The sequence below is a fragment of the Lampetra fluviatilis genome, chromosome 42, assembly GCF_964198595.1.
Source record: "Lampetra fluviatilis chromosome 42, kcLamFluv1.1, whole genome shotgun sequence".
In the NCBI taxonomy this organism is placed as follows: Eukaryota; Metazoa; Chordata; class Hyperoartia; order Petromyzontiformes; family Petromyzontidae; genus Lampetra; species Lampetra fluviatilis.
In genome coordinates this window covers 1,028,912-1,056,851 of record NC_136316.1, presented here as the reverse complement: position 1 = coordinate 1,056,851, position 27,940 = coordinate 1,028,912, and the positions used below count along the sequence as shown (strand labels likewise).

Here is a 27,940-nt window from a genome sequence, read left to right as displayed (position 1 = left end):
CCAAGACTGTCAAAATCTGCAATTCCTCGTTAAAACCCCCGCATTATCTGCATGCTCCAAAGTCTCTGAGTTGTAATTTACCCATTGTGATCCATGAGTGTTTTTTCGCTCTCCACGGTGCTGAAAAGATCCCTCGCCTATGTCGCCCGTGTTTGTACAAATCAACGGGCATGCACCCGATCTCATCAGAATCTCAGGGGCTAAGCAGGATGGAGCCCGAGGTAGGTAGTGCTTGGATATGCGACCACCGTGTCAAACAAACAGGAGGTGGGCGCTGTTGTGTGCAGCATCAGCAGAGAGCAGTGAAGTAAAATCAATGTCAGTTGCCGTACTTAGGTGCTGCCATATCTGTGCTCCACGCCGTTATAAACCCGCTTGGACCAGCGTGGAGAAGCATATGGCTAAAGTAACCCCCCCCCCCCCCCCAATGACCTTCACGGCATCAGGTGAACCCTCGTTCGGCGTGGGATAACGGGCCGGTACACTTACGGTTCATTGTCGAACCCGCGTCCCAGTGAGTGGTTTGGCAAGGGGCGGTGCAAAAGTGAGACACAGATTTATTTGAGTAAAAAACAGAAGCCGTCGTCACTCCGCAGCGAGAAAAGCACAGGAGGCCGGATCACAGATGAGGAGTCGTCGGCACGAGGCAATCGACGGCACTTGTTGCCTCGTGTCCCAGCCCCTGTGAACGCGCAAAATCTCGCAGCTGAACGGAGTACAAAGAAAAAATAAACACATCGGGAGGTAGTACAGCATGTCCTCGAAATACCGGGGATGATTCGGTGATGGGGTACATGAAGACCACATGCATCCTATTCACAGCTTGCGATGCGAATTCACTTTTGTTACTAGTACAGTACTGCCCGCGTATTTGCGCGAGATACAAAGTCGGGGTGGAGAGTGGGGTGTGGGGAGGCGAAACGTCGGTACGCACGAACTCGGATCAACGCGGTGGGATGCATGTGACGTCATCGCGCAGATGTGCGTATGACGTCAACACGGATCACATGTCCGCCCGCGCGCCAGCCTGCCAAACTGTGGTGTATATATGAATACACTGCTGAATGAGGGCCACCCCATACCGTGCAGGCTATGGAAGTTATTGTGGCATTATGCTCAATACGACGCCACTGAAACCATGGGAAATCATAAGCCAGTTCTGTCACGCAAAATCCAATGCTATGCAGTAGATAGTGTTTCAGTAGAGACCCACACTGAGAGTGCCTGCCTTGTGTCGTTCCTGAGCAGCGGAGAAACGCGGCTGGCGACGCGGTTATCATCGTGGCTTTGCACGATGGCTTGACTGAGCTTCGGGAGTGCGATTTTCAATATCCCTCCAATGTGGTGTTCAAGTATTAGGGGTGTTAAAAAAAATCCCTGCTATGTGCGGGACAAGGTATATCCGCCCACGCTACTCCCAGGTTCGGTGGCCAAGCGGTGGAGCCAGCTGCTCACTAATCTTAAGGTTGTGAGGTCAAATCACGGTTGGGGGGAATGGACTCGTTCAATCAACCATCCCTCCGAGGTCACTAAAATTAGTATTGCTTTGTAGGGACACGAACAGTGGTTGTCCTATGGACAAACTCAAACCCGCCATAGGAACGAGGAATTTCTACCACTGGCTCAGGGCTGTAAAATAGCAGGTGGGCGCCCCAATGATCATGTGAGCTGAACATCACTTTGGCTTTCTGTTATTTCGAGGACACGCCGTGGCTTTGTGTTGAACATTTTAACTCGGCGCTGCTAAAACACGGGGCACGCGACGACTGAACGTGCGTGTCCCCCCCCCCCCCCCCCCCCGAGTGGGGACGCGACAAGACGGCGAGAACGGCGCGTCCACGTGGGACGCTCGACAGCACGACACGACGACACGACGAGAACCTCTCGCGCCGGCTCCACCACCACCACGCCTCGGCCCCGCCAGCTGGGCAACCAAATCGCCCGAGCAGGGTCGCTCGAAACTCGAAAGTGGCCCAATTATTTGGCGACACGCCGTTACTGCTGCGTTGGCAGCGGTGCACAAACACAATTAACAACAGCGACAAACTCAACCCGTTTCTCAATAACACTGTGGCCTTAAACGGAACATAATATAATAGACGACGTTTCGGGCAATGGACCTTCTGTCGTAAATTTGTATTTGAAAGCACCAGCTGTTATTGACCAATGCATTGAGTTGCTTGAAAGCAGAGTCTCCCCGTCTCTACTGCGCGCACGCAAGCGGCTGTGGCAGTTGCTCGCGATTGGTTGCAGAGACGAGCCACAGTTGCATGCAGCCAAGGTTGCGCAACTGAGGGCGCGGTCGTGGTGGACTCTGGTGGACGACTCCGCTTCCCCACGGACGCAGCAACGGCGGCGGCAGCGGCGCCGCGTGGCGCCCCGCGAGTACAAAACGCACGGCAGCGGGGGCTGCGTTCCCCTTATCCACGCACACGGGCGCACGGTTTACAAAAAGCCGGGCTTTAAAAAGTGGACGAGACGCACACACACAGACAGAACCGAGAGGAGGCCGCGGAGGTAGGCGCAGGCACGCGCGCGCGCACGGCAGCATCCTTGAAGCATGCATCACACTGGGGGGGGGGGCCCGACCCCGTGCATCGCTCCCCCACCACCACCACCACCCGCCGCCGACCCCGTGACATCAACACTCGAGAGTTGGGAGGGGGGGCGAGAATACGCTGCAAGCGTCTTTCCTCCAAAGCTAGCGGGGGACAGGGCACGGAGAGACAGAGCGAGAGAGAGAGGGGGGCGAGGGAGACGGGTACTTGCTCCGGGGTTTGAGAAGTGTAACAGTAAAGCCGATCTGGCACGTGGCATTGCTTGGCATGGGAGACCCAAACCCCCTCTCGCCACCTCTTCCTCTCGCCGGGATCCGACTGTGGCGGCGTGGTCAGGGGCAGTCCCCGTTGCCACCAGGGTCCGTCTGCCGCCACGTGCATAAAACACCTTACGCGAGATCCCCCCCCCCCCCCTCCTAATTAACACGAATTTAAAGAAGCGGCTTGGGGAATATTATAGTTAAGTGGTTTTATATAGCCGACCTCTGGGCCCCTAACCTCCCGACAGCGTGCTGTGCTGGCTCATGGCCAAGCGGGTTCAATTAATCTAATTGGCCTAATTGGCCGCAAATCTCAGCAACGGTTCTAAGGTCACAGGTTTATTGAACTAGGTTTGCGCAAAGGCGCAGCTACGTGCCGCGTGGCCCTATCACCGATACACGCGCCAGAACACGTCGGATCTCAGACGCTAATCGGGGTTGGGCCTGCTTAGTTCCTGGACGGGTGAGCACCAGGGCTTGCCACGCGTTGTAGGCGTGGGGCTGCGAGGAGTGGCCAGGAGATGGCAGTGCCAGGTGCCCCCCCCCCCCCCATCGTATGCGAGTTGGGGCTTTTTTTGTTTACTCCCGTTTTCTCTGATACGAAGCCAAACTTTAATAATGGATTTGGCCAATCATGCAAATGCTGCAGGGCTCTCCTGAAAAAAACAAGTTTTGAGACTCAGCGAGAATCTCCGGGGTAAGTAAATGGCATGATGCTGTCACTGGCAGTGCAATGGTTGCCACGCCAGTGGGCCTGCGGTGCTGTACGCATCATTCGGTGTCTCGTACCTGGGCGATTTGCAAAGTTCATTGTCAACGTGGGTGAGAGGGGGATCGCGCCTGGCTTTCGCGGTTGTGCTACCGTACGGCTCTCCGCCGCGTTTCCGGCTCGTGCCGCGCGATGCTTGGCACGGTTGTCCGACGTTTCGCTCAACGTGTGCAGTTCCTGAAGAACCTCCCGGCACGTGGAGAGAAACGTCAATGGTGCCGAGCATTGCGCGGTACCACCTGAACAACAACAACCACCCCACGTGGGCGAGCGAGAGGGTGGCCGTGCCACCGCCACCGCCACCGCCACGTGTTTGCACCGCGACTGGCGGCGAGCGAGCGTGGGGAGCCCCCCCCGGAGCCCTGGCAGGCGGTCTCACGAACACCCCTCGCGGTCCTTTCCCTCGCACAGTACGCCTACACGGCGAGCCCTTTGGTCAATCCACTGCTGGATGAGAGCCTCCCCCTACGCCATGCGGGTGGTGATGGGGGGGCGGGGTCTTAGATCATACAGCAGTCGAAGGTGGGGCGCATAGACGGTTGGAACGTAGTACAGTACAACAATTATGTTTTTTTTTGCACTTGCCTTCCGTTGACCAAGCCAGCGCCCCTCTCCTTTGAGTGAGACCTCGCAAGGCAAAGGGGAATCCTGCCCGACGAGGGAAGGGGTCATCGGATTTTTTTGGTGAAATTGTACCGACATCCCCACAGCCGCCAATGGGGGGGGGGGGGCAAACGGCAAGGCCATGCGATGCGTTTTGGCCGTTTCGTTGAGATGCGCACACTTCTTTTTTCAAACGTATATTTACAGCATTGGACGCCGCGGCGTTCATCGAAGCGACAATCGTGTTACGACAATTCATCCTTCATCGCGAGGAGGAGGAGGAATGCCGCCACGTACAGAGAAAGGACGCGAACACAAAGATGGAGCGGTAAAGAAATCACGTTGGTATTATTATCATCATCAGACTTAAGACAAATATCACATTCTCCAGATTATAAGATGCTCTTGAAAGTAAGAAGCACCTCTAACTTGTGCCTTGTGTCAATAAAGTTATGCATATCTGGTCACGCTCACGCAACTGCCAGATGTATAAGACACCCCCCCCCACCCACCCCCAAGGTTTGCTGTATAATCGAGGGTAGGGATCAAGTGCGTCTTGCAATCGGGAGAACATGGGGATGTTTGCACGATGCAACTGCCGCGCCAACATGTGAACGAACCTGGCCAAAGGTGTTTCGTGCAGCCAGCCCCTGGGGCAAACACGGCAGGCGACATCTCACCGGGCCACCGCCACCAGCACAATGGTTAAAAACGCCAAGCACGACCACCACCGCCACCACCTCTCGGTGACGGGCGAGAAACGAGAGCTCCCGTGTGGAGACTCGGCGAGGACCGCGGCGTGCAGGTAGAGGACTGAGACCTCCATCTCCACGCGGTCGCTCCGCCATCACGCGGCGTGCGCAACGCTGCCCCAGCTCGCGGCTGGACTCACGGCCCACGGGACTCCCCACCCCCCCCCGCCGGCTGAGGGGGGGGGGGGGGGCTCGTTCACGAGTGGTTTCCATCGCGGGCGGCAGCCCCGTGCTACTCGGCGGCTTCTTCCCGTGACCGCGGGGGCTCCCCGCGTCGGAGACCCCGGGATCTTCACGAGGCCACGGCCGACGGCGCCCAGCCGCGCGGGCGTCGAGCGCCAAGCCTCAACGCCCGCGGGGCTTCTTCCCGAGAGCGTGGCACGCTCTGGTGGAGCGGGTGGCCTCTTCTCGCCCCGCCGCGGGGGGTGGGGGGGGGTACTCCGGTGTTGTGGCCCCCAGGACTTAAACGTATCCACGACTGACCCGCCGCATCCAGGATACCTCCCCTTTTGCGGTGGCTGTGGCTGGCCAGGGCCACGCGCCACCGACCCCACTCTAGGTAGCGACGCGGAAAATCATCGGTGAGAAATGAAGCCCGTTCGGAAAAAGGGCTGAGTAGGTAGGGATGGGTGGGGGGCAGAGGAGGAGGACACGATGGGATGGAGGGGACGAGACTTGGCACTGGAGACTTGGCACGGGGCGAGGGGTCGTCCCCGCCCGCCGCTACTCGTGAGAGCCGTACATGTCGGCGAGGCGGCGGAAGCGGGGCCCCCACTCGCGCAGGTAGGCGTAGTCGTGGTCGGGGTCCCCCCCGGAGGGGCCCTCGGTGCCCCCGCAGCAGCACGAGGACTCGAGGGAGCTGAGGGAGCCCGCCGTCGAGCCGCTGCCCTCGTAGTCGAACATGAGCAGCGAGTCGTACGGGGGCGCCGTCGGGTCCTGGTCGGCCGCGCGGAGGCTCTGCGTGGGACGCGCGCGGGAGCACGGGACGCGCCGGTGAACGCTCCCGGGTGCAGACGTACGAGCGAAAGTATGGACACACGCACACACGCAGGTACAGACGCGCAGACACAGGCGCACGGCTGTGTGTGTACACGCAGACACGTGGAAGCACATGCAACAACAACAATTCCAACGCACAAACACTTACACGCGGTGCACGTGCAAAAGCACTCTGCCTTTTCCAGACCACCATCTCAAAAGAACTGCAATGCACAGCTCTGTTATTGAATATATTCGTTTCCAGCCCGCATTCATTCTTCTGTTGGGATGGGTTTTCCCGTCATTTACATGGACACAGGTGTACGCCTACACACACAGATGCGTGGACATGCAAGCACGAACACGCGTGCACAAACACACGGACGTGCACACGCATGCACACACCCCGCCACGGTGTGCCGCTCTCACGACCCACGCACTCCGCTCCCCCCACCACCGCGCCAGGTACTGATTAAGTCTCCCGTTCCCGCTCCTCACCTCCCCGATGAAGTCCATCATGTCGGAGGGGTGCTGCGGGGGCCCCGCTGCCCGGCTCGGGTAGCGAGGGCCCGGGCTGGCCGTGGGCCTCTCGTCCAGGCGCCGGAGGGCCGTGCCGGCATCGCCGCCGCCGCCGCCGCGGCCGGCGCACTCCGGCCGGCGCAGGGGAGAGTCTCCCGGGCGCTGCAGCTGGCTCAGGTCGTAGTCCTGGTCCTCCTCGCCGCCGCCCTCCTCGTCGTAGCGCAGGATGTTGTCGCGCACGTCCTCCTCCGACTCGAACAGCAGCTCCTTGGCTGCGTGGTCCTTGTCGCGGCGGCGCGAGTACGCGGCGAGCAGCAGCACCAAGACTGCAGGTGCGCAGGGGACACGGGGCATGAAGCCATGGAGACACGTGGGGTACACGGGGACACAGGGGACACGGGGCATGAAGCCACTGGGACACGTGGGGGACACAGGGGACACAGGGGACACGGGGCATGAAGCCACGGGGACACGTGGGGGACACGTGGGGGACACGGAGACACAGGAGCCATGGAAGCACAGAGAGCAGGGGACATGTGAGTGCGAGGACATAATGACTCGTGGACAGAGGGTGTAGGGGCATGTGGACATCGAGGCACATGGAGACGTTTGAATGCGAGGACAGAAGATAGAGGCGTCAACACAGGGAGATGGGGAGAAAGACGAGACATGTACACGGGGCAGAGACACGCGGTCGCAGGGGCACGGGGACACGCGGGGGGAAGGGGACACAGCGCTCCTGCACAAGCGAGCGCGGTGGTGGGGGGGGGGGGGTGGTAGTGGACGGGACGCCCGGCTCTGGAGTCTCACCCAGCAGCAGCAACACGCAGGTGAGGATGGCGATGATGGCGCCGGTGCCGAGGGCGGCCACGAGCGGCTGCACGAGCGCGCACTCGCCGTCGTCGGTGCAGACGCAGACCTTGACGAGCAGCACGGAGACGTTGCTCATGGCCGGGTTCCCCGAGTCGGTGACGCGCACGGGCACCGCGTAGCGGCCCACGGGCAGCTGCGGCACGCGCAGCTGCAGCTCCACGCTGCGGCCTGCTTGGGGCGGGACGCGCGCACAGAGAGAGGTCGCCCGGGGAGTGGGGGGGGCGGTGGACCAGCGATGGCGACGCGTTCGCCGCTCGCTGTTGCAGAGGTTCGCGGTTCGAATGATGCGGCAGGCCACCCTGGATTAATCCGGCAGGCGCGTTTGCCGCAATAACGCGTCGCCCTGGCTTCACAGTGCACCTCAACGATCCCGTGACGTCGTTCTCAACGAGTAAGCCATTGCATGCCTGGAGCCAGCCCCCAGATTCCCCTCGTCCCCCTGGGCTTCCTGGATGCTCCATCCCCTTGTCTTCCCGGATCCCCCTCCCCCCTTTACCACCCATCAATCCCCTTTGCCCCCTCGACCTGTTTGATCCCCCTTCTGTCCCCTCGGTGACCAAGACCCCCTCCATCTCCTGAACCGGCCCTGTAGCATGACCTTATTTAAAGGGGGCATAAAGAAATGTTAAACACGCCTCTCCGGAATCCATGGATTCCTCTTTGACCCCTAAACTCCACGTTCCCTTTCAACATCTCAAACCCAGGCTGCCCTTTGACCCCTTCGACCCGTTTGGGGGGACGACAACGACCCTCTCGAGGGTCGGGCGCCGTCGCACCGTCGATGCGCCGGATGGTCCAGTTGCGGCGCACGTCAGGGGGCGAGGGCGCGAGCTCGTAGGAGAAGGGCTGCCCGTTGGGGTCGCCGTCCGCGTCCGTCGCCGTCAGGTTGAGGGAGCGGCGCGCGCGGGGACGCAGGCACAGCTCGGCCTCGCGCAACAGCAGCGCCGGCGCGTTGTCGTTCATGTCCACGAGCTCCAACAGCAGCGAGCCCGTGCCCGTGCCGCCAGCTGTGTACATGCACAGACACACACAGACACACACAGACAAAGATCCCCACCCCGTGTAGCATCTGACAGAGACTGTTGGGCAAGTTCTGTCAGTGAGGAGCAGCTATGAAGGCCGGCACGGCACACGGGAGGGGGTGGGTGGCCAGCACCGCACACCGCGCCAGGTACTGACTAAGGCTGAGTCGACTTAAGGTAGGCCCAGGACCGGTTCAGTTAATCCATCACTGGTGTTTGCCAACAGCGGGAATCGAACTCGGGTCACTGGGTTCGTAGCACAGCGCCCTAACCACTGTGCAACCACTCCCCACCTAATTATATACGCAGCACGGACAGAGGAAGCCAGGTACAGGAGGCCAGGTGGCCGTGTGTTGGACACGCGGCGGGGTGTAAAGGAGGCCGTGGGCCGCACACGGGCCGTGCCGTGGGCCTCACCGCCGTCCGTGGCGATGAAGGAGGCCACGTAGGAGCCGGAGGAGACGAAGGGAGACTCGCGGTCCAGCGGGGCCGTGGTCACCACACGGCCTCCGAGCGCGTCGACGGACAGCCAGCCCGCAGGGTCACTCAGCTTCGAGAACCTGGGACAGCATCATCGGCATCGTCGTCGTCATCGTCACCAGCGTATCCGTGTGTGAGTGTTTGGGCGTGTGAGTCTATAAGACAAGGTCTCCCTCATAGCCTCAACAGACTGTTGGGGCAAATGCTGTCAGCGAGCATCCCAGTGTGGAGCGGTGGTGCAGCGGTTAGTGCACTGCGCTACGGACTCGGCGGCCCGAGCTCGATTCGCTCTCGCGGCCAACACCAGTGGCGAATTTTTTTCACCGTTCCTGGGCCTCGCCTAGGTCGGCTCGGCCTTAATTGATTACCTGGTGCGGCATGTAAACATCGCCACTAGGGGTGGGGGCAAAGGCGACCGGGCGTGGTGCTGGCCGCCCACCCACCATCGTGTGCCGTGCCGGCTACTCGCTAACAGCACTTTCCCCATCAGTCTGTTTAGGCTATACGGGGGATCTTTGTCGTTGTAAGATGTAATCACTCCCATCTGCAGTTTCCTGTCTGAGTGTGCGTGCGTGTGTTATTATTGGGTGTGTGCGTCCGTGTGTGTGCACATGCGCACGTGCGCACGGCCTGCGTGTTCACCCACCGCACGGTCTGCCTCATGTCCGAGTCCGGGTCGCGGGCCGACAGGTTCCCGATGGCCGTGCCGGGCGTCACGTTCTCGGCCACGCGCACCGTGCGCCGCTCGGGCCAGAAGCGCGGCGCCTCGTTGTCGTCGCTCACGGCCACGGAGACGGTGGCCGTGGAGAAGGGCGCGTACGGGGAGCCCTGCAGCTCCTCCTCGTTCTTCGCCTCCACCAGCAGCACGAAGCGGCGGTCCACCTCGTAATCCACGGGCTGGGGAGTGAGGAGGACGGGGGGTGGGGGGGGGGGTGAGGAGGAGGGGGGTGAGGAGGACGAGGAAGACGGGGTTGAGGAGGGCTGTGAAACCATTTGCTTCCTCACAGCCATAGGCCTAACGCTAATCCCGTACACTAACAGCTAGACACTAAACCATAACCCTAGCCCTGGACACTAACCCAAGGTTTGCCGAGAGCTGAACACGACCATTGGTGGCATTTAGAATAAAACAATCTCAGCTGTCCAGCCGGCACACCATCACTCGGTCCTCCTCACCCGCCGTCACCCTTCGCTCAACCCAGTTCCTCGCCCCACCACCCGCCCCGTCGCCGTGGCCTCTCGCTCCGGGGCGCTCACCTTGACCACGGTGAGGATGGCGTTGTTGGTGAGCGGGTCGGTGTGCACCGCAAAGTGCCCGCCGGGGTCCCCGCGAAGGACGGCGTAGCGGGCGCGCCACGCGGCCGTGCCGGGCCCGTCCAGGTCCAGCACGCTCATGTTGGCCACCGTGACGTCACGCACGTTCTCCCGCACGTAGCCGTAGAACTGCGGGCGGGGGTCGGGGGTCACAAGAGCCACGCCGGGCCGATCGATCCGACACGTCGATGCCGTCGCGCACTCGTGGGCGTCGCATTATTCAAGAAAACGCGGTGACCGTGATGGTGGTGCCTCGATGGATGTCAAAGGCGTTCTAGGGTGGAGGTGCACTACCACGGAGCTGCTCTGTCGTGGAGCCTCCCCACCGTAGAGATTCCCCACTGCGGAGCCGCCCTACCGTGGAGCTACCCCACCGTGGAGCAGCTCAACTGTGCGGCCGCCTTACTGTGGAGCAGCTCTATCGTGGAGCAGCTCTATCGTGGAGCCACCGACCGCGGAGCCACCCTACTTGTGAGACGCTCTCCTGTGGAGCCGCCCCACCGTGGAGCCGCCCCACCGTGGAGCAGCTCCACCGCAGAGCAGCTCAACTGTGGAGCCGCCTTACTGTGGAGCAGCTCTATCGTGGATGCACCCTATCAATGGAGCCACCCTTCATAGAGCCACCCTGCCGTGCAGCTGCCCTACCGTGGAGGTCCGGAACTCGGGTGGGTTGTCGTTGACGTCCATCACGTGGATGACCGCCAGGGCCGTGCTCGTGAGGCCGAACCAGGTGCCCTCCATGTCCGTGGCCTGGATGCGCAGCCTGTACACCGGCTCCTTCTGTCACGGCAAAGTTAGCGAGCGCTTATTGGAGTTAGCGAGATCCTGCCACCGCTAAAAATAGGTCACAAATATCCCTCCCCCCCCCGTACCCGATTAGGTTGGCTGCGATGTTCGGATAAACGGTGGTTGAGTGAAGTGGCAGGTCTCGTGTGGCCGTGGGCCGCGTGAAATGAGGTCGTGTGCCGGATACAGCCCACAACACCGAGATTCCCCAACCCCTCGCGCGTGACAACACTGTTGACGCGACAGATCCTAAATATATTCACTGACGTACCGCAAGGATGACAATCGATATTAAATGGTGAATCTTTACACGCCTAGTAATCATCAGCAGCCATGGGCAATCCACTGCTGGATGAAAGCCTCCAAGAGCCACCTTTATCTCTCAAGATCCCACCATATAATAGTTCGACCAACACCTACACCCGAGCTGATTTCATCGCTGCATCTCCTCGGTCAATGTATTCTCTGGCACGTTCCACTATTAATGCGAAAAATTTGAATTACCATCCGTAAATTTTCCGCGAAAAAAATATCCTGACAAGGGATTAGCCAAACATCCCAATGCAATTGGGCCTTGCTACAAAATATCAAGGCCCAGCTACAGCTTTATTAGAATTTTGTTCAGCTTTGCAGCTTTGCTGAACAAAATAAACAAATATTATTACTCCTATTGTGAATAGTATTAACAGTTTCAAGAAAGCAGGGGCGCCATAATTACACATTCCTGGGTTATTATTTTTAGACTAAGTGGGCCTAAGGGAATTTCACTCCCGGCGCAAGCTTAATTTGATTCTCATTATAATCGCCACTTTTTTAACTTGGCGAATTGCTGATGTCACCGCGGCTGGAATGGGGGTTTGGTGCCGGGGGCTTGAGGTCAGGGATCCGGGGCCCGGGGTCCCAGGATCTGGGATCCGGAGGCACAGGGCCTCGTGTTGTGACCACCACGGCTGCCCCCACGCGGGGCCCCAGCTCATTACCGCCGTTTAAGAGGCGGCGTTACGGGGAGCGGAGTCCGAGCGCGGTGCCTCGCACACGGCACGTAGGGGTGGGTTGGGGGGGGGGTCGTTGCGTCTCGCGGCACGGAGACTCACACACGCACGCACCAACATGCGTGTACGTACCGCATCACATCGGTCACACAAAAGCGTGCACGCGCGCGCACGCACAGAGACAAATGACACAGACACACTAAACACGTACATACATGCACGGGTATGAATGCGTACACGTAAGGCAAGATACACACGCGTGCATAATAACACTCAGGCACACCGTGCAGTGCCTCCGGCAGATGGGAGTGATTACATCTTGGAAAGACAAAGATCCCCCGTATAGCCTTAACAGACTGTTGGGGCAAGCCGTTTGGGGCAAACGAGTACCTATGAAGGCCGGCATGGCACACGAGGGGGTGGGTGGCCAGCACCACGCTCGGCCGCCTTTGTCTTCTCAGTGGCGATGTTTACACACTGCACCAAGTACTCATTTGAGGCTGAGTCGACCTAGGGGGAGCCCATAACCGGTTCAGATAATCGTCACTGGTGTTGCCCGTGAGCGGGAATCGAACACGAGTCGCCAGATTCGTAGCACAGTAGCACAGTGCGCTGTCTGCTACACGACTGCTCCCCCACAATGCACACATACGCACGCATACACAGACACACACATCCATAGAGACACACACATACAGACACATACACGGGTATAAGGCTGAGCGTATGGTGTACGAGAGATGGCAATAGGGTCATGATGGTACGCTGCTGAGGGTACAACACGTAGCTATGATGCTGCTGGTACGATGCTACATGTACCATGCTGTAGGTACCATTCTGCAGGTAGCATGCTGTATGCCTGTCTATGTACGATGGTGCAGGCAGCGACCCTCGACGGCGCACGGAGAGCGCACCTCACGGTCGAGCCCGGAGGCGATGGTGCTGATGAGGCCCGTGGCGTTGTTGATGGTGAACATGTGCGGGAAGGGCCGCTCGGGCTCCTGGGACACCACCTTGTAGCGCACCATCCCGTTGGGCTGCTCCGCGTCGTCGGCGTCGTCCGCCCGCACCCGCATCACCGGCGTCCCTGCCGGGCCGGCACCCGCGGTCAGCGCTTCGCCACCCCCCGGAATGTTTTTTTTCTTTTTAAAATCTATTTATTTTACGAGCACATTTTCGGCCATAAACGTGGGAAGTTCCACATCCCTCTGGCGGAGCCGAGTCTATCCGTTGGACGTCCAGTGTTGACTTCCGCACGGAGTCGGTGCTCGTTTTATCGACCCCCCCCCATGTCCGCCCCGCCCGAAGGATGATGGGCTGAGTTAGCCCCCCACGACCAGGGGTTGAACTCGTCACTTTGTCTGCGAGCCGCTCGTTCGCTCTGCCGTCACACCACCGGAACGAGGATGTTACAATTTTTTTTTTTTCCGGCTTTGTCCGGTAACCCCGATTACGGGCTTCACCGCACAGATCGAGCCGTCTGGGAGCAGCGCGCCGGACGAATTCGCCTCTTTAACGGCGCGGCAGTTTTAGACAACGGTGCTCATGCCACTGACTGTCAACCCGGCAGCAGTCATGGGGTTCACCACGGCTAGACGATCGGCGGGTCGCCGCGTGGGGTGGGGTAAGGTGTGGGTACGCTCATCGGATTCCTCCAGTACGAATACATATTCTGATTCTGAAATCTAGCCAACGTGGAAGAGGAGGCCAAAGGCCACTCTAGAGTTCCCTCTCGTGGAGGGCCCTTCCGCCAGCAGTGACGCGAGCGAGCAATTGCAGGCCTGCGCCTTCTTCCTTCTACGGGACGCGAAGGCAAAGTGCATCTCGCGCGGTGACTTGTGCCGCCGTGCGGTTTGTACGTGTTCACGCGTGGCCAATTCGGTGCGTTCCTTCCTGGCATTCCACTGGAGACGATTGTCGGCTCGCGAACTTTCGGAGCGGTGTGGGCGGTTTTTCCGAGGTGAGTTGAGAACGCGCGCATTTCGTGATCATAACGAGAACCAATTCCAATATTTTCGTCGTCGAGCGCCCTTTATTGATGGCCCTCTGATGGCATCAATCCCCGACGCCCACCGCATCACGCACTGATTTCAGGCTGAGCGGACCTAGAAGAGTCCGGAGTGAAACAGACCTGCCCCCCCACCCCCATTACCCACGAGAAGCTGCTGTGTCTCAGTGTAAGCCACAAGGTCGGAGAGGCACACACCGAGAGCCGTGGTCCCGAGGGGGAGAGATAAAAGTGGGGAGATGCGGAAGAGATGAGAGAGGAGAGACGGGGTGGAGCGGGGGGTTGGTGGAGATGAGGGTCGAGGATAAATGGGAGAGGAGAGAGATGTGAAGGGAGACGTGATAGGGTTAGGGGGAGATGAGGGAGAGAGGGGAAGGGGTTAAATGACAGAATATAGAAGGGAGGTTGGGGGAAATGAGGGAGAGAAAAAGAGAATGATTAAAATAGAGAAGGGAGATGGGCGAATTGAGGGGAGCGGGGAGGGAGGGATGAGGGGAGGGGGATGATGGGAGAGGGGGATGAGGGGAGAGAGACGAAGAGAGGAGAGGGGGGTCAGAGGGGGCAGGGAGAGGGGGCGGGGGGAGGGGGCGGGGGGAGGGGGCGGTGTGATGGTTCAGTGCGCAGAGCGGCGACGTCGTCACCGGCAGCGGAGTGGACTCCTCGCCGGGGGAGGGGCCGCGCGGCGCGGGGGAACGGGGAGCGGGGAGGGGGTGGGGAGGGGGAGGGGGTGGGGAGGGAGCGAGGAGGGAGCGGGGAGGGGAGGGAGCGGGGAGGGGAGGGAGCGGGGAGGGAGCGGGGAGGGAGCGGGGAGGGAGCGGGGAGGGAGCGGGGAGGGGAGGGAGCGGGCGGTGGTATGGGGGGGGGGGGTAGCGTTGAGAGGAGCTGCGGTGGAGAGGGCTGAGAGTGCGGGACGGGGTCCCAGCAGCGTCCGGGCTTCGATCCCGCCCCGCCTGCGGCCACACGAAGCCTACCGCGGCACACGACACTTACACGTCGCCGCGGCGAACATCTTAGCAGCAAATGATCGGGTACTAGATGGGGGAAGGGGGGGGTCGAGTGTTTCCAATTTGTGCTTCGTCCTGTCTGTCACGCTCGGTCGCCTTCTGTCAGTGCGCCGCCGCTTCTCAGCGGCGGCCCCGACGGGACTGCGGTGCCCGCGAAGGGCACAGGGGGGGAGAGGAGCGAGGCGTCGAGAGTGGAGCGCTCCAGGAGTGGAGCGGTGGAGGAGAATGGAGACGTGAAAGGGGGATTAGAGTGAGTCGTGGGGGATCACGGGAGTGGAGATTTGTCGAGGGGGACAGGATGCGAGCCGAGCGCGCCCCATCGACTGGGTGAATCTCCGCTCCCCCGGGGGGCCACGGTGGCCGGTCGGGCCTTGAGATGGGACGGAGGTTCGGGGCTGGTGAGAACTCCCCTGCGATGATGAACGAGCGGCGGGGCCACTCATCCATCACTCGGCGCTATCGACGCGCGCTCCGCCCGCGCGTCGATCGAACGCGACGGAGAAGCCCCCCCGCGTGACGCCCCCCCCCCGCACCTCCCAAGGACGGCGCGATCAGCGGAGCGTAAGGAGTAACCCCCCTCCCCCTGCTCCCCCACCGTACCCCCCTCTTCATCCCCGCGTCTATTTAAGCTGAATGATGCCGGGAGCGCGGCTCCCCCCTCGCCCGTTAACCCGCTCCGTCTACTCGGCCCGCCCGCCCGCCGGAGCGACCTCTCACCGGGCGGGGAGCCCTCGGGCACGGAGCCGTTGTAGACGGCCTGCGAGAAGTCGGGCTTGTTGTCGTTCTGGTCGATCACCTGGATGAGCAGCTCCACCGCGTTCTCCACCTGGTTGCCGTTCAGGTCCACGGCGTGGCCTCGCAGCTGTGGAGACATCAACACCGTGAGGTGCTGACGTTGACCCTCAGGGCGACACGCCGACCCTCATAATGAGACCCTGACCCTCACAGCGGGACCCTGACCCTCACAGCGGGACCCTGACCCTCACAGTGAGACCCTGACCCTCACAGTGAGACCCTGACCCTCACAGCGGGACCCTGACCCTCACAGCGGGACCCTGACCCTCACAGTGAGACCCTGACCCTCACAACGAGACACTGACCCTCACAGCGAGTTTCTAACCTCAAGCCCCTACGGACAATGGTACCGATATCTGCTCCGGCTCACACGGAACGCGCCGCCCTTCCTCCTCCTCCCCCTGCCCCTTGCAGGCCGCAGGCACCTGCCGCCTGATAGGTGGCGATGAGCTCACTCACCTGGTAGCTGGCGATGAGCTCACTCACCTGGTAGCTGGCGATGAGCTCACACACCTGGTAAGTGGCAGTGAGCACACTCACCTGGTAGGTGGCGATGAGCTCACTCACCTGGTAGCTGGCGATGAGCTCATACACCTGGTAGCTGGTAATGAGCTCATACACCTGGTAGCTGGCAATGAGCTCACTCACCTGGTAGGTGGCGATGAGCTCACTCACCTGGTAGCTGGCAATGAGCTCACTCACCTGGTAGCTGGTAATGAGCTCACTCACCTGGTAGCTGGTAATGAGCTCATACACCTGGTAGCTGGCAATGAGCTCATACACCTGGTAGCTGGTAATGAGCTCATACACCTGGTAGCTGGTAATGAGCTCACTCACCTGGTAGCTGGTAATGAGCTCATACACCTGGTAGCTGGCAATGAACTCACACACCTGGTAGCTGGTAATGAGCTCACTCACCTGGTAGCTGGTAATGAACTCACACACCTGGTAGCTGGTAATGAACTCACACACCTGGTAGCTGGTAATGAGCTCATACACCTGGTAGCTGGCAATGAGCTCACTCACCTGGTAGCTGGTAATGAGCTCATACACCTGGTAGCTGGTAATGAGCTCATACACCAGGTAGCTGGTAATGAGCTCATACACCTGGTAGCTGGTAATGAGCTCATACACCTGGTAGCTGGTAATGAGCTCATACACCTGGTAGCTGGTAATGAGCTCATACACCTGGTAGCTGGTAATGAACTCACACAACTGGTAGCTGGTAATGAGCTCATACACCTGGTAGCTGGCAATGAGCTCATACACCTGGTAGCTGGTAATGAACTCATACACCTGGTAGCTGGTAATGAGCTCACTCACCTGGTAGCTGGTAATGAGCTCATACACCTGGTAGCTGGTAATGAGCTCACTCACCTGGTAGCTGGTAATGAGCTCACACACCTGGTAGCTGGCAATGAACTCACACACCTGGTAGCTGGTAATGAGCTCACTCACCTGGTAGCTGGTAATGAGCTCACTCACCTGGTAGCTGGTAATGAACTCATACACCTGGTAGCTGGTAATGAGCTCACTCACCTGGTAGCTGGTAATGAGCTCATACACCTGGTAGCTGGTAATGAGCTCATACACCTGGTTGCTGGCAATGAGCTCATACACCTGGTAGCTGGCAATGAGCTCACTCACCTGGTAGGTGGCGATGAGCTCACTCACCTGGTAGCTGGTAATGAACTCACACACCTGGTAGCTGGCAATGAACTCACACACCTGGTAGCTGGCAATGCGCTCACTCACCTGGTAGCTGGTAATGAACTCACACACCTGGTAGCTGGCAATGTGCTCACACACCTGGTAGCTGGTAATGAGCTCACACACCTGGTAGCTGGCGATGAGCTCACTCACCTGGTAGCTGGCGATGAGCTCACACACCTGGTAGCTGGCGATGAGCTCACTCACCTGGTAGCTGGCGATGAGCTCACACACCTGGTAGCTGGCGATGAGCTCACTCACCTGGTAGCTGGCGATGTGCTCGCGGTCCAGCGAGCGCGTCACGTAGAGGCGGCCCGTGATGGCGTTGATGGTGAAGACGCCGATGGGAGGGAGGTCGGAGCCGGGGCCCGTCACGCTGTAGCGCAGCTCGCTGCTGCCGTCCTTGTCGGACTTCACCTGCACGGCACCACGCACCCCCCCACACCGTGAGACGCGCCCCAGCTCCCGATTAAGGAGGGGGGGGGGGGGGCAGACGCGGGGACGTTTGCCAGTGGACCCCCACGGAGAGAAAGAGCGCGCGTTTCATTTCCTCACTATGACAAGTGGGCCGGTAATTGCACTGCCCGTTGTGCCACTGCTGCTGCTGCCGCCACTGCTGCTGCTGCTGCCGCCGCTGCTGCTGCTGCTGCTGCTAAGTAACACCCAGCGAGGTCGGCGTGTTCGAGTCGCGCTGCGCGTTGCTCGGCACGATGCCCGACGTTTCGCTCCACGCGCCAAGATACTTTTGCAGAATTTCAGTTCCTGTGGGAAAGCTCCAATCGCGTGGAGCGAACCCGAATTCTGAATCTCAGCTCCTGCGTTTGAGTCCCAGCCACGGATAGCATCACGAGTGAGGAGTAATTCTCCGAATCGGGTCCTGTGCATCCCCTAGGTTGACTCGGCCTCAAGTGTGTATCCGGTGCCGTTGTGTGTAAATATCAGCACTGGGGCGACAGAGGGGGCTGGCCATGGTGCTTGCCACACCACCACCTTGTGCGCCGTGCCCCCTTCTTAAGAGGTGCTCGCTAACGACACTTGCCTTCACAGGCGGTGAAGGCTACACGGGGGATCTTTGACCTCTGTAATGTGTGTGTGGCGGTGGAGGGGACCGGTGGCGTAGTGGTTAGCGCTACGCTACGCTACGAACACGGCGACGGGAGCTCGATTTGCGCTCACGGTTAACACCGGTGACGATTATCTGAATCGGTCCTGGGCCTCCCCTAGGTCGACTCAGCCTCAAATTAGTACCTGGTGCGGTGTGTAAACATCGCCACTAGGGAGACAAAGGCGGCCTGGCGTAGTGCTGCCCCCCCCCTCCCTCATGTGCTGTACCGGCCTTCATAGGTGCTCGCTAACAGCACTTTCCCCAACAGTCTGCGCAGGCTATTCGGGGGACCTTTGTCTTGTGTGACGGTGGTGGCAGCGGCGGAGAATGGACAGCAGGGAGTCTGATGAGTGATTGGTTCACGCGTGCGGTGGGAAGGGGCGCGGACACAGACGGTGATGCGAGGCCTCGGTGTGGGCCCATGGGTGTCTGACGAGGTGAGTATGTGACGAGGTGAGGGTGTTTGTGACGAGCTAAGTGGGTGTGTGACGTGGTGAATGCGTGCGTGACGAGGTGAGTCCGTGACGAGGTGAGTGGGTGTGTCACGGGGTGAGAGTGTAACGAGGTCAGTGCGTGACGAGGTGAGTGAGTGCGTGACGAGGTGAGTGTGGGCGTGACGAGGTGAGTGGGTGTGTCACGGGGTGAGAGTGTAACGAGGTCAGTGCGTGACGAGGTGAGTGAGTGCGTGACGAGGTGAGTGTGGGCGTGACGAGGTGAGTGGGTGTGTCACGGGGTGAGAGTGTAACGAGGTCAGTGCGTGACGAGGTGAGTGAGTGCGTGACGAGGTGAGTGTGGGCGTGACGAGGTGAGTGGGTGTGTCACGGGGTGAGAGTGTAACGAGGTCAGTGCGTGACGAGGTGAGTGAGTGCGTGACGAGGTGAGTGTGGGCGTGACGAGGTGAGTGGGTGTGTCACGGGGTGTGGGTGTGACGACGTGAGTGTGACGAGGTGAGTGTGTGTGTCACGGGGTGTGACGAGGTGAGTGCGTGACGAGGTGAGTGTGGGTGTGACAAGACGTGACGAGGTGCGTGTGGGCGTGTGACGAGGTGACGGCCCCTGACCGTGACGAGATGCTTGGGGAAGGGTCCCCTGTCGTTCTCGGGCACGCTGATGGGAGGGATCACCCAGTCGCGCTTCTGACGCCGGGAGGCGTCCCCACCTCGGCTGAGCTCCCTCCACGAGAACACGCGCTCGCGGGCACCCACAGGCTGGCCGCCGTCAGCAGCATCGACGGCACAACAACAACCATCATCATCAGCAGCAACAGCAGCAGCATCAGTAGCAGCATCAGTAGCAGCAGCATCGTCATCATCAGCAGCAGTAGTAGCAGCAGCATCATCAGCAGCATCAACAGCACAACAACAACCATCATCAGTAGCAGCAACATCATCATCAGCAGCAGTAGTAGCAGCAGCAGCATCAGCAGCAGCAGCATCAACAGCACAACAACCATCATCAGTAGCAGCAACATCATCAGCAGCAGTAGTAGCATCAGTAGCAGCATCAACAGCACCACAACAGCCGTCATTATCAGTAGTAGAAGCAGCAGCATCAGGACGACCACCACCATCATCATCATCATCCGGACAGTGATGAGCAGCTATAGCGTCATTGTCACGACAATCATCATCATCAGCCAGCAGCATAACCAGAATCATCACCACGACAATCAGCATCATTTATCATTATGATGACAATAATAATCATCTCTAGCCAGCAGCATAACCACAATCATCATCATCACGACAATCAGCATCATTTATCATTATGATGACAATAATAATCATCATCAGCATCATGACATCTTCAGCAGAAGAAGTAACATCATGCCGATTATCTGACGCATCAGTGTCATCATCGGTACAATATTCATCGTCACGTTGACTATTTGCAACCTCGCCACTCTCATCACAATGTTCTTCATCATCATCCTGGCGATCTGTATCGTGACCGTCGGCATCACGCCCATCGAGGTGCCAACATCATCTGTGCCTTTGGAATAAGATACAGCGTTGCCCCCTTTCCATGCGTGGGTTTTTCTCCGCGTGCTCCCGGTTTCCCGCCACGTATATGCACGACTCCAGTAACGGGCTGAAAGCCTCTGAATGTTGAGAGAAGCGATGAGGAATCGTTGGTGGCAGGAGGCCGCTCACCGCCTGGCAGCAACCTCCCAGCCCGTGTCTGTGGTTCCTCCTCGGCGATTGTGAGCTGCGATTTGCATGGACGACGACGACGACGCTACACAAACACTACTCGCGAAATTGCGTGCTTATATTGCGCGCTTAGATTGCGCGTTTAGATTGGGTGTGTTAGATTGCGTATTTGGATAGTTTATTTAGATTGCGCACTTGGATTGTTTCAATTGTGTGTGTTAGATTGCGCGTTTAGATTGGGTGTGTTGGATTGCGCGTTTAGATTGCGCACTTAGATTGGGTGTGTTAGATTGTGTGTGTTAGATTGGGTGTGTTAGATTGGGTGTGTTGGATTGCGCACTTAGATTGTGTGTGTTGGATTGTGTGTGTTAGATTGTGTGTGTTAGATTGTGTGTGTTAGATTGGGTGTGTTAGATTGGGTGTGTTAGATTGCGCACTTAGATTGGGTGTGTTAGATTGCGCACTTAGATTGGGTGTGTTGGATTGCGCGTTTAGATTGTGTGTGTTGGATTGGGTGTGTTGGATTGCGCACTTAGATTGGGTGTGTTGGATTGGGTGTGTTGGATTGCGCACTTAGATTGGGTGTGTTGGATTGTGCGTTTAGATTGGGTGTGTTGGATTGCGCGTTTAGATTGGGTGTGTTAGATTGCGTGTTTGGATAGTTTATTTAGATTGCGCACTTGGATTGTTTCAATTGTGTGTGTTAGATTGCGCGTTTAGATTGGGTGTGTTGGATTGCGCGTTTAGATTGTGCACTTAGATTGGGTGTGTTAGATTGTGTGTGTTAGATTAGGTGTGTTAGATTGGGTGTGTTGGATTGCGCACTTAGATTGTGTGTGTTGGATTGTGTGTGTTAGATTGTGTGTGTTAGATTGTGTGTGTTAGATTGTGTGTGTTAGATTGGGTGTGTTAGATTGCGCACTTAGATTGGGTGTGTTAGATTGCGCACTTAGATTGGGTGTGTTGGATTGCGCGTTTAGATTGTGTGTGTTGGATTGTGTGTGTTGGATTGCGCACTTAGATTGGGTGTGTTGGATTGCGCGTTTAGATTCGTCCACGTGCCTTAGAGTCGCGGCGACCCGGTGGGGGCCCGTGGGGACGCGGCTCCGTGGGGGGGCAGCGCTGCGACCCACGTGGCGTCCGCTCCACGTGCGCACCGCTCACGTTCCCCGAGCACGTGACCACCTCCACTGCAGGGGGGAGGGGGGGGAGTGTCAACGTGACGGAGGGAGGGGGGTCAAGAGGTCACGCGGGTGACCCGCTTACCTACCGCTTGAGTAAAAATGGGATGAAGAAAAATATGACCGCAATTCTTTTGTGCCGGGAATCCGCGCGAGATAAAAACCCCGCTTAGAAATCGACAGCCTCCCACTTACGTCGGCAAGGTTCACGTAGTAGCGATACACGAGTGAGAAAGAAAGAAAGCAAGCGACCGAACAATACAGGGAAAGCGTGACCGGAATTTATCGGGGAGCGCAGCGTCATAGCTCAGTCGAGCTGCTTCACGCCGGGTTCCGTAAAACGGGAACTGGGATCTTCATCGCGGACGCGGCATTCCGACGACTCGCTGTGTTCCTCGCGCAGGGACCGCGTGCGCCTCTCCAGAGATGGAATCCTCTGGCGCACGCGCCGTCCCCGAACTGGAGGAGGGTATTTGCTCGTGACTCGGAAGAGTTGGCAGCTGCGAGTCTCAAGTTACGGGGGGACATCATGGGGAGACGGAGCCGAATCAACGACTCGCACGTGAGTGGCGCGTTCTGGACGCAGGTGACAAACGCCGGGACTTGCTCGGCAGACAGGGGGTGCGAGTGAGAGCCCAGAGGGGCTGGGTTCGTACCCGGGTGCAGACGCTGTCCTCGACTCGGAGCTTCGAGGACGCGGCGCGCACAGACTCCGAGCAAGGCCTGCAGATTCACACAAAGACAAAGATCCCCCGTTTCGCCTGTAACACACTGTTGGGGCAAGTGCTGTTAGCGAGCGCCTATGAAGGCCGGAAAGATACACGAGGGGGTGGGTGGCCAGCACCACGCCCGACCGCCTTTGTCTCCCCAGTGTCGATGTTTACACATCGCACCAGGTACTCGTTTGAGGCTGAGTCGACCTAGGGGAGGCCCAAAACCGGTTGAGATAATCGTCGCCGGCGTTGCCCGTGAGCGGAAATCAAACTCGGGTCGCCGGGTTCATAGCGCAGCGCAGCGCTAACCGCTGCCCCACCGCTCCCCACCACGCAGACAATCCACAGCCACACACGCACACAATGACAAAGACCCCCGTGTAGCCGCATGGAGCCTATTGGGGCCAAGTGCTGTTAGCGAGCACCTATTGAGTGGGGGGGGCACGTTGATGGCCCCACTGTGAGGGCCGGCTGGGGCGAGCCTCCAGGTGGTGCGCGCTGGTGCAGGCGAAGTCTCGAGACGTCGGACAAGAGGCGCATTCAGACGCACGCGAATCCGACCCATCGACACAAAGACACGCGGGCAGGGACGCGCAGGGACACAAAGACAACCGCGTAGATTCGCACAAACGCGGACGCGCTCACGCACCGCGGCATTAGAAATGCACGAAGACAAAGATCCCCCGTATAGCCTTGACAGAGTGTTGGGGTACATGCTGTTAGCGAGCACCTATGCAGGCCAGCACGGTGCACGCTCTGGTGGGTGACCAGAACCACCCCTGACCGCCTTTGTAGATACTAATTTGAGGCTGAGTCGACCTAGTGGAGGCCCAGCATCGGTACAGATATTCGTTACCGGTGTTGGCCGTGAGCGGGTTCGTAGCGCAGTGCGCTAACCGCTACACTACCGCTCCCCACAGACACACACGCACAGGGACACTGACATACACACCACAGACACGGCCGGTACACAAACGCAAAACATACACACGGACACACGCCGCACATACACACCCACACACACGAGCAGACACACACCGACACACTCCGTTTGCCAGAGCGGCCATCCCAGCCCCGTCAATATATAACAACCTGCACCAGCACCCTGCAAGTAAGCACCCTGCACATCGCACCCAGTATTTTATATATTGCACCCTGCACATTGCACCCAGTATTTTATATATTGCACCCTGCACATCGTACCCAGTATTTTATATATTGCACCCTGCACATCGCACCCAGTATTTTATATATTGCACCCTGCACATCGCACCCAGTATTTTATATATTGCACCCTGCACATCGTACCCAGCTCCCTGCACATCGCAACCTCGTTTCCGACAACCAGCACCATGAATCCTGCACCCGCATGCCAGGGTCTCGTGTCCCCTCGCGTCCCTGCACCGCTCGAAGTCGGCACCCACACTCCCTGTACCCGCTGCATCTCGCATCTCCCCGCGCCCCCCTGTTTCCCCGTGTCCCTCTGGACACCACACCCTGACATATCAGCGCCCTGCTACGGCTATTCACGTATCACATGTGCCTGCATCCTACCTAACTATGCCCTGCATCACTCTGCGCTGCATCCCTTCACTCTGCCTCTCTGCGCTCACGCTGCGCCCTGCTTCGTCTCTTCGCGTGCCCCCCACCCGCGCATTCTAAACTACGCATCACTGCGCCCTGCATCCCTGCGCCCAGCACGGTGCACCCCTCCATCCCTTGTCTCTGCACCCAGCGCAATGCATCGCCTCTACCCTGCACAGCTCACCCTGCACCGTGCACACTCTGAACGCCGCACCCTGCACACCGCGCGCGCTGCGCCCTGCACACCGGACCCCGCTCAGCGCACTAGGGATGGAGGGGGAGGTGTGCGCGCAGCGTGACCACGACGATGATGATGGCGGTGACCCACAGATGATGATCACGATGAGGACCGCCACAACGATGCTGCTGATGATGATGACCATGGCAACAGCGGAAGCGTTAGAGATGATGGTGGTGGTGTTGATAATGGTGAGGATGATGATGGTGGTATCGATGATGATGATGAAGAGAGCGAGAGCGCTGGTGACGATGGTGATGAGTGTGATGATGGTGATGGTGATGGCGGTGAAGATGGTGGTGATGATGATGGCGGTGGTGGTGATGGTGATGATGGTGGTGGTGGGGATGATGATGGTGGCGGTGATGATGGAAACAGCGAGAGCGCTGGTGATGATGGTCGTGGTGATGATCGTGGTGGTCGTGATGATGGCGGTGGTGTTGGTGGTGATGATGGTGGTGGTGATGGTGGTGGTCGTGATGATGGTGGTGGTGTTGGTGGTGATGATGGTGGTGATGGTGGTGGTGATGGTGGTGGTCGTGATGATGGTGGTGGTGGTGATGATGGTGGTGGTGATGATGGTGGTGATGATGATGGTGGTGATGGTGGTGGTCGTGATGATGGTGGTGGTGTTGGTGGTGATGATGGTGGTGATGGTGGTGGTGATGGTGGTGGTCGTGATGATGGTGGTGGTGTTGGTGGTGATGATGATGGTGGTGGTGGTGGTGGTGATGATGATGGTGGTGATGATGATGGTGGTGATGTTGGTGGTGATGATGGTGGTGGTGATGATGATGGTGATGATGATGGTGGTGGTGATGGTGGCGGTGTCGATCACCGAGCCAGGCGGCGCTCGCCGCAGCAGCACAAAGGAGGGGATCGCGGGGAGCGAATCGGCACCAGACGAAGTCTCCCTCCTCACCTCAGCCAGCACCGCCAGGGCCCACAGCACCCACGGGGCACGCATGGTGCTGCCAGGGCCCCTCGGCGGAGCCCGCGGGGGGCAGGGAGACGCGGGGCCCCCGTGATGAAGAGCGAGAGCTCCCCGCTCCTCTCTCCTCCTCCTCCTGCTGCTGCTGCTGGATTTCGACTGTGGTGACGTCACCGCATTAAGATTCAGTCCGCATCAGAAAATCGTCGCGCCTCTCCCCCCAACTCCTACCCCCGCCCACCCCCTCCTACCATGCCCCCCCCCCACCCCACCCCCTACTCCCATGCCCCCCCACCCCCTACTCCCATGCCCACCCCCTACTACCATGCCACCCACCCCACCCCACCCCCTACTCCCATGCCCCCCCACCCCCTACTCCCATGACCCCCTCACCCCCTACTACCATGCCCCCACCCCTACTCCCATGCCCCCCCCACCCCCTACTCCCATGCCCCCACCCCACCCCCTACTCCCATGCCCCCCCACCCCCTACTCCCATGACCCCCTCACCCCCTACTACCATGCCCCCACCCCACCCCTACTCCCATGCCCCCCCCCACCCCCTACTCCCATGCCCACCCCTTACTACCATGCCCCCCACCCCACCCCCTATTCCCATGACCCCCCCACCCCCTACTCCCATGCCCCCCCCCACCCCCTACTGCCATGCCCCCCACCCCACCCCACCCCCTACTCCCATGCCCCCCCCCACCCTCTACTACCATGACCCCCCCACCCCCTACTACCATGCCCCCACCCCCTACTCCCATGCCCCCCCACCCCCTACTACCATGCCCCCCCACCCCACCCCCTACTCCCATGCCCCCCCACCCCACCCCCTACTCCCATGCCCCCCCACCCCACCCCCTACTCCCATGCCCCCCCACCCCACCCCCTACTCCCATGCCCCCCCACCCCACCCACTACTCCCATGCCCCGCCACCCCACCCACTACTCCCATGCCCCCCCACCCCACCCCCTACTCCCATGCCTTCCACCCCACCCCCTACTCCCACCGCCCGAGTCACTTCGTCCCCCGTCTCCTCGACCCCCCAGACGCCTTCCCGTCTCTCATCCTCTTCCCGTCCCTGCGGCTTCTCGCCTGCCCCTGTCTCAGTCCCACAATCTCTCCATCGACTCGCGCTCGCTCCGACCGCCAATGCCTCCCAGTCCCCCTTTGTCTCTCTCCGTGTATAAATCTTTGCCACTCCCATTGTCTTGTCTCTCCTGAACCCCATTTACCCCTCCTCTCCCCCACCACTCCAGCTAACGATGTCGACCCTTCTGCACCCAAACCCAGCGCCCAGCATTACATAACAGGGGCACTTATCACGCGGTGCACACATCGTACATGACAGACACATCACTCGTCGCAAAGTACTGTACACACATCATACATGACAGGAAACATCACCCATCGCTCTTCACCCAATCACGCACAGGCCCGTCCATCCGTCAGACAAAACACACCAGCCACACATCTCGCATTGCGCATGGACCATAACCCATCGCGTCACACATCACGCACTACAAAGCACACAACACCCATCACACAACCTTCACCACACCACCTGCACCATCGCGCATGACAGCCAGCGGTAGCGGTTCGAATCCCAGCGGCCGCCCCAGTTATTCCCGTGCGTGCAACGTCCGCGATAGCACTCAGCGCCCTCTCCGTCACAATGGAGGTCACGTGTGTGCAGGCGTCAGGGAGCCACGTTTGCCAGATTCGAAAATGACTTCGCGAATTCCTCAATTGGCATTTCACAGCAGCAGCAGTCATCGCCCCCTACTGGCAGACTAATGCCCCAGGTCGCTCTCTTGGTAGACGAGACTCTATCCCGAGTTCTTGACTTCTCACCACATCGTTAAACAAAATCAACTGAACACGTCACCAATCACAAAATAAAACAAAGACAAAGATCCCCCGTATAGCCTTAGAGGACTATTGGGGCAAGTTATGTTAGCGAGCACCTATGAAAGCCGGCACGGCACACGAAGGGGTAGGTGGCCAACAACACGCCCTGCCGCATTTATCTCCCTTGTGACGATGTTCACACATCGCACCAGGTACTCATTTGAGGCTGAGTCGACCTAGGGGAGGCACAGGCCCGGTTCAGGACATCTTAACTGGTGATAGCCGTGAGCGGAAATCGAACTCGGGCCGCCGGGTTCGTAGCGCAGCGCGCAAACCTCTACACGACCGCTCCCCATCACAACACAAACCATCACACACCCATCCCGTGGGGGGTCACGCTCCCACCCCTCAGCCGACCACTCGCTCCAGCAGCACCAACCTCAACCAGACCCCAGCGGCAGCACCAATAGGAGCAGCACTAGCTCCTGCAGCAGCAGCAGCACTAGCACCAGCAGCAGCAGCACTAGCACCAGCAGCAGCAGCACTAGCACCAGCAGCAGCAGCACTAGCACCAGCAGCAGCACTATCACCAGCAGCAGCAGTACTAGCTCTAAGCAGCAGCACTATTACCAGCAGCAGCAGCACTAGCTCCTGCAGCAGCAGCACTATCACCAGCAGCAGCAGCACTAGCACCAGCAGCAGCAGCACTAGCACCAGCAGCAGCACTATCACCAGCAGCAGCAGCACTAGCACCA

At 59.2% G+C, this 27,940-nt stretch overlaps 1 protein-coding gene across 1 annotated transcript; it reads right to left on the bottom strand.

The window, feature by feature from the left end:
- Positions 1 to 540: 540 nt before the first annotated feature.
- Positions 541 to 25,486, bottom strand: LOC144946780 (cadherin-2-like). Its single transcript, XM_078875958.1, has 15 exons — positions 25,319 to 25,486; positions 22,518 to 22,584; positions 21,743 to 21,870; positions 19,589 to 19,735; positions 17,685 to 17,840; positions 15,636 to 15,780; positions 12,821 to 12,993; positions 10,774 to 10,908; positions 10,072 to 10,257; positions 9,461 to 9,711; positions 8,752 to 8,894; positions 8,089 to 8,319; positions 7,250 to 7,480; positions 6,419 to 6,765; positions 541 to 5,899 (listed from the first exon to the last, which is right to left on the bottom strand). Exons 1-15 carry the CDS (start codon positions 25,361 to 25,363, stop codon positions 5,666 to 5,668), a joined length of 2,619 nt encoding a protein of 872 aa, XP_078732084.1. The 5' UTR covers positions 25,364 to 25,486; the 3' UTR covers positions 541 to 5,665.
- Between the last annotated feature and the right edge of the window lie 2,454 nt (positions 25,487 to 27,940).

What these genes read in the sequence shown, in the direction of transcription:
- LOC144946780 (XM_078875958.1), bottom strand. Translation starts at nt 25,363, where the DNA reads ATGCGTGCCCCGTGGGTGCTGTGGGCCCTGGCGGTGCTGGCTGAG. An exon ending in CGGGTCGCCGCGACTCTAAG is followed by an intron (nt 19,736 to 21,742) that starts GCACGTGGACGA and finishes GACGGCGGCCAG; the next exon opens with CCTGTGGGTGCCCGCGAGCG. An exon ending in CCATCCTCACCGTGGTCAAG is followed by an intron (nt 9,712 to 10,071) that starts GTGAGCGCCCCG and finishes CTCACTCCCCAG; the next exon opens with CCCGTGGATTACGAGGTGGA.